We start from the raw sequence: 13,743 nt of genomic DNA, 5'->3' as shown, positions 1-13,743 counted from the left end.
ACCCCAAAAAACTAATATCTGAAAGAAAGGTTTGTCAGTTTCTCAAATATCTTATGATAGCTTTTATAGGGAGGGCTTTCTTCATATAGGGAAAACTTTACAAGTGATATGATACTTGTGTAAAGTACATACATATAATGTACTTTTAGAAGTTTTCATTTTCGTGAAACATTTTGTCCAGACAAGTCTGAATAGTCTCCTGACATGGAGCTTTGTTTTTGGTGAGCTAAAAAGATGCACAGTACTGGACAAATTTGTTCTGAGAACAGAAAGCAGACACTGATGGAGGTTGCCTCTTGTAGCTATAACTAGGGAAAGTGGTTAGAGATTTGCAACTGAGAAATACTGCCTGCTCTCCGAACCATGCCCAAAGAGCCTTGTTATAGAGACAGCAACAACAAGAACAAAGCCTAGTTCAACAAAAACAGTACATCTGTTACTACATCAAAGAAACAAAATGCAAAAATACTACTTTAGGGCATATTAAACATTTAAAAGGTGACATATGTATATAGAAAGTCAGACCTGCTGACATTTTGGCTTACGTGCGCTACTTCAGGGGATAATTCCTGATTTCATTAACAGACTAGTTAATGCTCAGGTGAGGAAATGGAAACCCAGAGAGGCTGGTTTATCAATGTTATTTAGTCATGCTCATGTATGCTTCAAGAGTCATACCCCTTACTTGTGTTTCCGGTAGATGTTATTTATTGTGAGCACTGGATATGACCATACTGTTCAAGTGATCTGGTTCTTTTGTGGGAAGGTTGACCTGAGTGTTAGGACAGCAGTATGTGTTAGTGCTGTTGGTACAAAAAAAGTCTGTTTTAAATGAACAAACTGTAAAGCAAGTTATTTTTCACTTGACATTTAGCTAATTTAGTGTTACTATGACTGTATCAGTTACAGCATGGTAGGCTAGGCTACAAAGTTGCAAGTGTTTGGGGTTTATTATTTATTTATTTTCTCTTATTGCAAGGTGATTACATATTGTTCTTTAACAGTGATTCTTGCCTTTGCCTATTTGTTATGCAATCTCACAGCTTTGATTTAGCATTAAAGTTTATATGAGAGTCTTTGGTACAAAGAAGATTGCTTAAAATTCAGAAATGTGTATTTTTGTAATATAAGTTGTTGCTGCAAGCATCAGTACTTCCTGTACCCTTTTCCTGCTGGGCATCTCTTTCAGATGCTTTTGCAGAGACTTGTCTGTATTCATTAGACAACTCTTAATGAATGCCTTCAAAGTTGGGATTAGAGTAAAGAGGAAGAGAATCAAGGTTCTGTGAGGGAAAATTTAAGTAGCATATATTAAAAGAGCTATTTATGTTGTTTTACTCATTCAAACTTCTATTTAAATTTATAGAGTAATTTTTATTTTCATTATGCTGTTTAACAATGAGTTTGATATGGAGCCAGCCTCTGGAGCCAAACCTCCTAATGCAGTAGTGTATCAGGATTGGAAACATTTTTTTTTATGCTGAAATATATCCTAAAGGGCAAAGGGGGTTGTGCTGAACTTAAATATTTTGTATATATGTAAAAATTTCAGTCATTTATTTCATATTTCTACAGAAAAAAATTAAATGGATATAAATCAGGAAGGATAGAAAACTGTAATATTGGTAATGGGCTAAGAAAAGCTACTAAAGCTATTTCTGTTGTGTGCTAGTTGCCTTTTATTATTAGAAATTGGGGGAGTGACTGCTAAGATAACTGTAAGCTGCCTGTATCATAGTTTGTATTATTGTAGAGTGAGGTGAGGGTGGGCTCTTCTCTAATCATAGCACAATTCCTTTAAAATACATGAAGGGAACTGTTACTCATTGCAGGAAAGTAAGAAACAAAAGATGATATTGAATTCACCCCTGTCTAGTTTATTCCAAATGTACTGCTGAAATACTTCTCAGGTCAATCAGCTGCCATATATATCCCTGTTCTTGCTTTATTCCACGAGGCCCCTTTCCATGAGCTAGATAATAAAACGCTCTTTGGATTTTAGCTGGAGCTAGGTCCATCCAGCTTTTTCTTGCTTCTGACACTATTAATTAGATCAACCTGCCTCTAAGAACTATTTCAAAATGGTTGTCTTCATGCATTTCTCATTGTTATTCTTTAGTGGGATTGTATTTTGACAGTCAGAGGTTGATTACCAGTTCTGACAGAGCTTTGAATGAGCTACATTCTGCCTCTTGGGCTGGGTCCATCCTTAATCACTGACCAAGCAGACTATTGCATGCTTTATACACAACTTGAAATTCATGTATCAGTCTGCTTCAGAAATAAAACTGAAGGGATGCAATTTGTCAGCTATCATGTGGGAAGAGAAGTAAACACCCTGTTAATTCTCTTACGTGACTGCTATTAAAAGAAAGAGGAAATAGGAGTCTAGCACTCCATTACGCTTTATAGAAAAGTCTTTCAGAAGTGCTGCTGGGTTTTGTGTGTTGTTTTGGTTTCTTTTCTTTAAGCAAAAATAAAAATTTAAAAGGAAGATCAGTACTCCAGTGAGGCATGCTTAAACTGACAGAATCCTCCTCTTAAAATATTGGAGTTTCCCCAGTCTGTGAAAGCCTCCTGTTCCACCAGAATTTCAAGGGATTGGAGAGGACTTCTCATGTTCAGAGCTATTTCACTGAGTTTACACACTAAGAAAATTTCAGGACAGATCAAGAGTTTCTTTTTTTTTGGATGAAAGGTACAATTTTTCAGAAGATGACTGTATTTGAACTAGGAAGGTAGATTTGTCATCCTTTAGCATTTGTAATCTACAATTCAGGGTAGGATAACTTTCTAACCTGAAGATGTTAATTAAAATTGTGTGGTCCAAATTAGAGAATGCACAGGAATTTCTATGTTCAAGTACTGCAGCCTGTGTTTCTCAGTAGGCTGTATTGCACGACTCTCATGTTCTTTACTGATCTCCGCATGCCACAAACCCGTTAAATAGACCTGCAGTGAGGCATCTGCACAGGGAGGTTTCTGCAAGTGTCTGCAGGGCCAGGCTGCTCATGTTTGGGGCTGACATTTTGGATTTGCTCCATTTGAAAGCACTGTTTCGGCTGACAAATGCACATTTAATGATGCAAGCAGTGCAAAAACTGTTAATGTGTAAGCCATCAACCAAGCTTTTGAAATAATCTGAGGAGTTCTGTCTTTGGACAAGCTGCAAGGTTGAGGCTGAAGAGAATCTTTGGCTGAGATCGAAGGCTGAGAGAAAATCTTTGGCTTCTTCTAGGTTTTTCCCGAGGCCCATAGCATATTTTTCCATAAGTTACCTCTGTCAGTATTGAACTCAGACTACCTACCATAAAAGTTGCTTTCTGATTTTTCAGCAGCTTATGTTCCATCCTGTACATCTCCAGGCATGCTATTCAAGAACATGCTGTTTGTCACTTTATAAAAATATTGCATTTCTAGGATAGCTTTACTTGTTAATGTGACCCCCTTTACAGTCTAGTAATTGTTTTGGGGGAAGTACAGGTTTGTCAAGAGAGTTTATCCTCTTCCATTGCCAGCTACCATCACAAAAATCCTTTTAGCATTTTAAGAGTATTACTTAACTTTTAGATAAAGGGATTACTTTCAAGTAAATTATAATTCTCTGAAGATTGTATCCCCTAAAGATCCACAGTTATCTAATCCTTTTTCATTGAGAGATCAAAAATGTGTTGGCAGTTGAAGGATAAAGCACAGCATATAGAGCTGTCAGTGCCTTGCTCCCTTGGGCCTCATGGGAGTGACTGAAAGCTCCAGAACTTTATAACAAGCTGCCGGCTTTAGCATGGTACTTTGTCTGTGCTCTGTGGAGGGTACTTTCCTCAGAGCCTTCTGTTCACTTCAGGTAGGTTATTTCCTCCATTAGATTTCTTTAATGCAGAGATTTTTCTAAAAAAGAGATTGCTTAGGAATCATAAAGCAATCACTATCAGCTGTATTCTGTTGTGCTGAGAAAGAAAGATGTGCAATTCCTATTGTTAATATTTATTTCCAATAGGAAAATTTGTCAGCGGTGGGAGAGAGAAATATAAAATGCTAAAGGTGCTTTTGTCACTCTTTTCTTGGATAGATCACTACAGGCTACAATTTGGAAGATGACCGGTGTGAATGTGTAGCGCTTCAAGATTTCAAGGCAGGAGAGCAGGTACTATGAAGAGTTGTCTACATTATTGTTGTTTCATTAAGTTCTGTGGACACTTGGTGACTCCATAGAAAATTTTAATAATGTAGTGGTCTGGATTAAACCCTGCTACATTTGCATTTTATTATGCTGAGCTAATTTTGAGTAAAAATGCTACCAAACTAAATGCATGTGCATTCTTCAGAATATTTTCTATCACTTGGTAGACCCTGACTGTAGGAGAGTTTTATTCCTCATATTTTATAGAACTAGTTGAAATATTTAAAATTGGTAAGTGAACATACGCAGCCACCAAGTTTGGTATTCTGGAAGAGTTTAGTAAAAGGCCATATCCAAAGGACCAAAGATAAATATTCTTTAGATTTTTCTGCAATAGTGGATTGTAGAGTCTTTATTAACAATGGTGTTTGTTGGCTTATGTCTCTTGTTAGTCTTCATTCATTTAAAAGAGATGAAATGCAGTACAGTCATGTACTGTATGAAGCTGACATGAAATGCCAGTCATTTTAACCCATGCTGTTGTCATTGCAATGCTCAGTGGAAATGAGAAAGGACCTCAAAACGTACTCCATCCCTGTCATGCAGGCATGCATGCCTTTACCTCTTCATCCTGAGGCAGCAAGAGTCTTGCAAAGATGCATGGAACAGTTCAGAATTCAGTATTTTGATCAGAACTACTCAAAAACAAAACTGAGTGTCCAAAGTAGTGATGCACTGAAGAGTGCGATTCCAGCAGTGTAGGAATCCCCTGTGCTGTGCCAGCAACCAGCCTAAACCCACAAATGGAGCAGCACTCCTTTTCTGACTACTGCCTGTGCAGTCAGCATGGCCAGACAAAGCCTTTGTCTATGAAACATCCTGAAATGTTTTGTAACTCAGCCTCTGAGTTACTACTTTTCCTGTATTATTTTGCCAGTCTTAAAATTTATAATATTTTTATTTTAATTTTTCTTATGTATTGTTATCTTTTTTTAACAAAGAAGTGTCTGGAATTTTTTCTTTTTTGAATACATCTTTCCAGAAGTGTATTTATCCTCATTGCTATGCTGGGGTTTATAGTGATTGTATATTTTTGCTCTCAGAATTTGTTATGGTAGTCAAATATTTTCTGTTTTTTTCCAATTGTGGTGTGATGAGTTAAAAGGGGTCCACAGTTTTTCCAGAAGTGATCCAATTTATAATTTTCCACAGCTGGCAGTGGATGTGTCATATAGCTGTTCTGGCTGCTCTCTCCATTTCAGTTATAGAGGGTTCCTATATTTCAATTTTATTTTAGTAGTTTCACTTTGTCTGCTATTTATCAGGGGTTTTTTGAATTTCTATGCAAACTTTAACTGTTAGTGACATCTTTAAAGCACTGTAATTATATAATGCTTCAGTCCTTTAATATACCATGCAGATGTTATTTCTTACAGTTTCAGCAGGAAGAGTGTGTGATCCATGCTTTTACTACTAAAAAATGTTAGGCAGCAGAAGTCCACAGAGTCTGTCAAACACTGGCCTGAAATAAAGCAATTCTCACTGTGTTTAATTGGATTTTTTGTATGACAGTCCTGGGGTGTAAGAGCATACTGTGTAATCTATGCATGATATGTGACTTTTAGTTTAATATGAGATTAAAACTTGAGAGGGTGAGCAACTCTCTCCTTACCCACTGGCTTAATATACCTAGGCAGATCACGTGTTTCTCATATGAGTGTGTTGCAGTCTAATGTTTACTATAATTCAATATCATACTGAAGACTTTAGTTCTTAGGATAAATAGTTCTAATACAAAATTGAAAACAGAAAAAGTAAATGGCATCATTGCTGTTACTGAGCCCTTTAGAGAGCGCTGTGCCTTTCTCCGTCAGCTAGAGAGGATGGAAGCTTGCAAGCATCCAGAGCACTGCTGTACCCTGAGGTTCTGAAGGGAATTCTGTAACTGCTGGAACTTTTTTCTGATTGACAATTCTGTTATCAAACACAAATGGAAAAATATCCTCTTGATGTGGGAGAATACAATTGCTACTCTGACCTCTAGTCCCATGAATTTCATACTGCCTAGCCCTGAGTTAAATACATTCTGCAGGTTATATTTAGGAACTTTTTTTAAAATGTGAATTAAAGTAACTATGCTTTATAGAAAAGAGTTCAGAGTAAAACAAAAATAAATGCTGGCTGAACACGGCTCAGATCTCTCTGTATGATGTACAGTGGTATATCCATATCTTAAGGTAACATTTAAATGAAAGCAAAGTTAATCTACCAGCAGCATAGTTTTGAGTGGGCATTTGGTTGGGGAAAATTACTCCAGAAACACCATTTCTTTTAATGGGCCCTCCTTGTCTCTGATTTTTTAGCCTTTAATAAACCTTTGAAAGCTTATTTCCATATGCTGGTACTTTATGACAGTGTGAGAAACCAGAATGTTTTTATTTTAAAATACAGAATAAGAATTTCTTCTTGCCTTTCAAAGTCTCTGTTACATGGATATGTTTGCATCTACCTCTTAAGCGTAATTGCCACATTATATACAGCATTTGAGTCAATACCAGAAAACAAAGCATGTTTCTTCATATAACCAAATATACCTTGTACTCAGAATAGTAACTCTTTTAGAAAATAACTTTCAAATTATGTCAGTTTTGTGAGCTGATCTTAAGCTTTTTTCCTGTCCCTTCACTTCTCTTTTCATCCTTCTAGATTTACATTTTTTATGGCACTCGGTCAAACGCTGAATTTGTGATCCACAGTGGTTTTTTCTTTGATAATAATTCACATGACAGAGTGAAAATAAAGCTTGGCGTGAGTAAAAGTGACAGGCTGTATGCTATGAAGGCAGAGGTCTTAGCTCGTGCTGGTATCCCAACGTAAGTAAAACACAATGCCATGGGTTTTTAAAAACATTTCCAAAGTATACAGTGTCCAGCAGAGCATATGTGAAGCTCTTTTGTGATAATTTTCTTAGGTGTAATATTTATCCTGTTTGAATAGCAAATTAAAGTTATTGTAATAATATTTACAGAAGTTCTCTGAGCTATATTATCATCTAATTTGAACCATATACGAGGAAAAAAGCATTTGCTTTAATAACGATTTGAACAAAAACAGAGCAAGGATTAATTTGAAGCAATCTGTGGTTTTACTTTCTTTCCTATCCCTTGCAGACATACTACAATGCTCAGTGTGTGAATCACAGCATTTTCCTTTAGTAATTTCAGTCCAGAGGGTACTATTAGGAGCAACACACATGAAACATTGCACTTTCATGAATTTATTATGAAAGCTGTATAAAATAATTTTAAGTGCAAAATTCTAGAGATAATCATTCTTTTCAGATACAGGTTAGGGAAGCTTTTCAGTTTGAGCTAAATTACCTAATTTTTTTGAAGTTACTTTTGTAGCAGTACATTTGCTGTATACTTTATGGTCTTTTATGTTGAAATAAGTTCAAAGATATGACAATTAGACTTGTATTTACTGTTGTTTTTTGATTGTTTCTTTTATTAGTTCAAGTGTTTTTGCCTTGCACTCCACTGAGCCTGCAATCTCTGCCCAGCTTTTGGCTTTCCTTCGAGTGTTTTGTATGAGTGAAGGTAGGATATTTTATGAAGATAACCTAATTTATGTTTTGTCTAGTTGTGGGGATTTTTGATAGTTTTTTTCTGGTTAATGTCCATTAAGACAGAGGATCAGAAAAGTTGAGGAGTTTTAAGTTAAAAAAGAATCTATAAGCTACTGAGAACCCCAATCTTTGGCCGTTTCATCTGAGGGAATATTTCAGTTACTCTGAAGGCATGAGATGATACAATTTTTTATTTCTTTTAATCTCCCAGACTCTTGTGAATGAGTGAGCTTTAGAGTTTGATCTTTAGTTCTTAGGTTTCAAAATAGTTTGCAGAACAAGATCATGCAAGACCTAGGGGTTTACATGCTTAAAATCACAGCATTTCAGCCATCACCACTGGAATCATTTAAGTATGAAATTGGAATATTCTGTACTGTAAAGGAAATATGGAAGAGACATTTCAAAGTTGAGTATTTTCCATGTTTTAGTAATTTGTAATCTAAATATTCAATATTTTGATAATTGGTAATCTAAAATTTCTCTACTTTCAGACTTTCTAGTGTTTCTCTTCTGTTACTTTTATTTGTGGTACAAAATATGTGTACATTTAATAAATATTCACCTTATTTGTGCATGTGAAACTTCTCATTAAATGCTCATAATAGCTCCTTGCTGGTTAGATGCAGTTTTGAAGGTTATGGATGTGACAGTTTGTCATCACAGTGAGAGAAGTCCCTTGCAGTTAGGAATACTGTGCAGATGATGTGGATTTTTTGTGCCAGCAGGAATACTGAAGTAGTTGAGTTTTTGCATGTGGTCTATTTGCTTTCTTTAATAACAACAATGTAACTTAGTGTTGTGCCTTCACTTCCTCCTGTCATCCATCTTTTAGAACTTATTAAGAAATTAGACTATACCAGAACATTTCCATTGGAAGGGACCTACTACATACATCTATTCCAATTGCCTGATGTTTCTGGGAAGTAAATTCAAGGGAAGAAAATTTTAGGATGCTGATGAGGGAGTGAATTTTGGCTTGGAGAGGAAAATATAGCTAGTGAATCTTTTAATTGCATTTCTCTGGTATATGATTGTGCTCAGTTTATTTATGTCTCAAATACTGTTTAAGAAAACTATTTATTGAGAAACTGCATACAAGCTCTTGGTGAAGTTTGTGATAACTGCTTTGCAGTAGTCAAATTTATTAATTAAAAGTTTAATGAAATTTGTGTGATGTTGAGGAGCTAATTAAATATTTTCTGCTCTTGAGTTTTGATAGATGTCTTTTCTGACCACCTGTAGGAAGTTTCTGCTACTGAAAAAGATTACCAAAACAATAGGAAAAAGAATTCCATTGCTATTTGCACATTCTCTGGCATGCTCCTTTCATTCTCAAAAAGTTTATTGAACTGTTTACAAATTTACTCACTTTCGTTTATGAATGATTTTACAAAACATTGTTTCACTGTCACAGATTTATGCTGTGTATGAGAGGCTGTAATATCTAAAGTATCTTTATTTCCAAGTGGAGAGAAGGCCCATTTTCTGCTGACCTCAAGACACTTCCAGTTGTCTCTTTGAGACAAATCCTGGAAAAAAAGCAGCATATCTGATAATTTTTATTTGAGGAGAGGGTTATTTTTTGTGAGCTGCTCAAAGATATATGCTTGAAAATAAATCTTTCTGCAGTTTGTCAACTGACAAAGTGAATGATGAGATTGTTTTTTAACAGATTGGTTTTATACTTATTGCAGAAGAGCTGAAGGAGCACTTGATAGGTGAGCATGCGATTGGCAAAATCTTCACTCTGGGGAACTCTGACTTTCCTGTTAGTTGGGACAATGAAGTTAAACTTTGGACATTTCTGGAAGCCAGAGCATCCCTTCTTTTGAAAACCTATAAAACAACTGTGGAGGTAAAATTATCATTATGTGTAATTTAAATGTCTGAATTCTTCTGTGTGTTGTGATTGTAGGAAAAGATATTTTGTCCTCCATCTTGTCTTTGCAAACTTCAATCTGAATGTTAGTACATAATTCATTCTGTACTTTTTAAGTGCAGAAACAGTTTTGCATTATCTAAGGAAAATCAAATGAGATTGCAAAAAAGAAAATTTTGTTAATGTAATTTTGTTAATGTATTTTTCCTTTGATTCTCCAAGTAGAGACTATTTGCTTTTTTCTCTGCACATAGGATGGGGAATCAGTTTCAACTTGTTGTCTGTTAGTTGCTTTCTCCAGACTGCAAAGAAACGTGTTTCTATTGCAGATGTATAAGTGAACCTACATGCTGCATGTATTTGTGAAGTAACCTGCATGTCCTTGTCAATGCAGCCTGATTTATGTGCAGGAATTTTGGGCTTTTTTATGATTTCATGACAAATTTCACTGGGATTCCTTGCAGACCCCCTCATGTCCATTTGGCTCTGGAGAGGCTGGTGTCATTTCCTGCTCAGAGAAAGAGATGAGATGAGGGCCTGTTTTATTGTGTTGGGTGTTAGTAACAGACTCATTTTTTCTTTTCTAACAGGTCGATAAGTCCTTCCTGGAGACTCATGACCTCACTCCACATGCGATAATGGCCATCAAATTGCGCTTAGGTGAAAAAGAGATCCTGGAGAAGGCAGTGAAGAGCGCAGCTGCCAGCAGAGAGTATTATACCAAACAAATGGCAGATGGAGTTCCACTTCCAAAGTATGACAAGGGCCATATTGCCTTGTTGGAGAACACTGTGGCAGACTCTAGACTCCCTATTGTCTTGAGAAACCTAGAAGATGTGGAAGAGCAAGGGGACTTAAAGATTGATGAAGCCATTGATGCTGAAGTCACAGAGAATGGGTTTGTAAATGGTGAAAACTCTTTATTTAATGGGACCAAATCAGAAAGTGAAAATCTTAGTAAAGAGAAAAGCAACAGAGGGACTGAAGATGCCAAAGAATCTTCTTCAGAAAGCACTGATGAGGTTAAAGAATAGTCCTAAAATTTTACTTTCTTGTGAAATTAAACTAGCTGAAGTTTATCAACAGTGCATTTATGTTGGTGTGTTTCTTTGTTAACATTTCTCTTTCTGCAGAGAAAAATGGTTTTGCTGCTTTATATAAAAATGAATTTTTAAGTTATTTAAAAGATTTAGCATCCCTTTTCAATTAAGATTGCCATCTTGCTTTCAGGCAAAAACTGGGGGAAAGAGGTGCCTTTGGAAGATTTTGCAGCCCTTTGTTGAACCAAATGTATTTTCTTCCTGGGGAAGAATTAAGCTCTTCTATCTGCTGTGCGTTTGTTGTTCTGTCACTCTGACTACCGAAATTAAAAGCTTGCTCTGCCTCCTGCCAAGAAAAGCAGAAGGCAGGACTGACTCGGTATTCAGCATGAAGGTAGAGGAGCAGTACAGCAGAAAACTGAATGAGAGGATCAGAAACTTGGGAGACTGGAGAAAAACCTGTTTAAAATCAGGTGTGCCAGTCCAGAAAAAGGTAAGGTGGCAACCTTATGATTGGTAGTTTTAAATGTCAATGAGAATCCAAATTGTATACACTTAAAGTGATCTCTGAAGATTTCAGTTTACTTTGTCTTTTGTTTACTGTATAAAATATCTTTCTTCTTCAGTCAGAGTTAGGCTGCTACAGTACAACATTCACGAACTTCTAAAGGCTGACTACTTTTTATTTCCAGGCAGTAGTTTTTATTTACAAGGTTGGCAGAGCTACCAGAGATTTTGAAAGCAGATAGGCCAAGCCACAGCTTTAAACTGATCAAAGTGAGGTCGCTTCCCAGCTTCTTCAGGTTTTCACAATGAGCTAGAGATTTTCAAAGCTACACTTTTGACTAAACCATTATTAAAAGGAAAATATTAATAATATTCTTGTCTGCTACTCCTTCATTTCTGTGTTGTTGAATGTAACATTGAATGTCACATGATTACTCGATCTTACTTGACTTCGTCTTTTGGTTAAGATATTAATTGATCCTGCTTCCTCAAAGGAAATGAAGCAGGTTTATGTATTTTTGGCCCAAGTCCAAACTGCAGCCAAGTCTGCAGTGGTTTTTGCCATTTAGATTGTGTCTTCATCTGATGCACATTTCTTGGGATACCTCCACAACTTAAGCAGGTCTACTGTCACCAGCAGTTTTGGTCACCGTCAACTATGTGTTTGAACTTCTAGGTGGAAACAATACAATCCTAGCACTGTGCAATATCAGAACAAGGGTAATTCCATGGCTTGACTTTGAAATTACCAGGGTATTAGGAGGGGAGGAGGGCAGAATATTTTTATTTTGTGGATCAATTCAGAGGAGTATAAAGTGATTTAATTCTGCTCTCAATATTAAGGACTTTGTCTTTTACTTTTGTATCCTTAAGTTCATGATAATGGATAGAATGGAAAGCTTGGACAGTTGTTTAAAGCCCAATAGAGGTTGCAAACTGCTCATCTAAGATCAGTTGCAGTAAAACGTCTTTTGGCTCATTCATAGTTTTATTAGACTTTGCTTCTTTTATACCGCAACCTGGAAAATGTGTTTTCGCATCAATCTTTGGTGCAATACGCATTTGAGTAGTGACTTGCTTACAGGTTGTCATAGAAGTTCTGGTGTTTAACTAGTATCAGTTGTGGGGAAAATAGAAAAAATAGTTTTTTAAAAAATATTTCACTACGAATGGCATGTTGCCATTGCACCTTGGATATTGCTTCATCACTAACAAGATGCTGGACCAGTATTTTTGTAACTATATGCTGCCTTTGGTAGAATGCTATGGAATTGTTGTCTTGACAATTTAAATATCATACAAGAGTCATTACATTTTGATTTTTATTAGGACCAATACTCCATTTGTGCTTCTGCCACTTACATTGCACAACATTGTACTAGATACTACGATGCAATTCTGAAGCTAGCCTTTCCTGAAAATTATAACTGTAATTCAGAATTTAAATGCTTTGATTCAATCTGATACACTGTATTTTGTTCCAGTATTTGCTAATATCTATGGCTTAGCAAAGCCTGTGGTCACCACAGGACAGAATGTGTGGGTTTTCTTGAATAAAATATGGTTCTACCATGTCTTCACTAGTGAGTGTATTCTACAAACAAAGCCTCTACCTGCTACTGACTGCTGTATCTTTTGGGGTCTGTGGTGAGAGGAATATCTGTCCAGGTGTACAGATAAAGGACAAATAGCTGGGGAAAAAAGCAAAAAAAGATTCTAGTAAAAGAAAGGAAAAGTGTTCTACTGAGTGCATGGTCAAATTCTTACTCTTCATCTGTTAGTGTTATTTAGAAAAATATGTTACACACAATAAAAATAGTGAGTAATCTAATTTTGTAATTTGCATTTTTCTCTATGCATGTAATGGTTCCTTCAGAAGCACTAACCTAAAACTTAAGCTTTCGAAAACTGAGGTGGAAACAAAAAAAAAAATTGGCACTGATGAGCCCTTATTACCATCTGTCATGAAAACAGACCTTTCAAAGCATTTTAAAGTTAACTTTCTTCCTAATGTTTGGTTAAGAGGCTGTTCACACTAATCCCAGGCTAAATGCCAAATCTTGCTTCTGTTTAGCTATCTAAAGTATTCCTGTAAGAAAGACATCACTTGCATTTCTCGGACTGTTCTCCAAAAGCAAAACAGGGAAAAAAGCCTTTTGAATTTTACGTGAACCTACCTACTGATGAATCATTTCCCTAACAACCTGTAACTAGTTTGGGTCTGTGCCACGAGGTGATGTCCATATTTCCCTCTTGATAAAGTCAAATATACAAAATTGAGCAACAACTGCCAGCCTGAAAAATATTTTTAAAGCGTAAATGCAACTGTAGCTTAAGTGCTGTCATGAGTGAAGGAGAAATCAGAGCCTTCTGGCTGGGGAGGTGGGATGGTTTTTGTTCTTGGCTAGAATAAATATTCTTTGCCTCAGACATTGTTATAAGGTGGTATGTACAGAAAATCTGTGCAACCCAACAGTAGCTGACTTCTTAAGGCTGATTTGCCTTTAGGGAGGAATGATCATCATGGAGTCATGAAACTTGCATTGATTCAAAGGTATTCTGGAAG

At 36.2% G+C, this 13,743-nt stretch overlaps 1 protein-coding gene across 5 annotated transcripts in view; it reads left to right on the top strand.

The window, feature by feature from the left end:
* The window catches only part of SETD3 (SET domain containing 3, actin N3(tau)-histidine methyltransferase), a 60,005-nt gene extending 47,255 nt beyond the window's left edge, over nt 1–12,750 (top strand). For all 5 annotated transcript variants that reach the window (XM_058829353.1, XM_058829356.1, XM_058829354.1 and 2 more), the window contains 5 exons: nt 4,070–4,144; nt 6,827–6,993; nt 7,634–7,719; nt 9,446–9,606; nt 10,221–12,750. In XM_058829353.1, the coding sequence (XP_058685336.1) occupies nt 4,070–4,144; nt 6,827–6,993; nt 7,634–7,719; nt 9,446–9,606; nt 10,221–10,664 (933 nt within the window). In that variant the 3' untranslated portion in view covers nt 10,665–12,750. The remainder of the gene's footprint in view (nt 1–4,069; nt 4,145–6,826; nt 6,994–7,633; nt 7,720–9,445; nt 9,607–10,220) is intronic.
* Nucleotides 12,751–13,743: the final 993 nt, after the last annotated feature.

The sequence above is a fragment of the Poecile atricapillus genome, chromosome 1 (assembly GCF_030490865.1).
Source record: "Poecile atricapillus isolate bPoeAtr1 chromosome 1, bPoeAtr1.hap1, whole genome shotgun sequence".
Taxonomy (NCBI): Eukaryota; Metazoa; Chordata; class Aves; order Passeriformes; family Paridae; genus Poecile; species Poecile atricapillus.
Note: the sequence above shows the minus strand (reverse complement) of the source record. Positions and strands in the feature narration are given on the sequence as shown.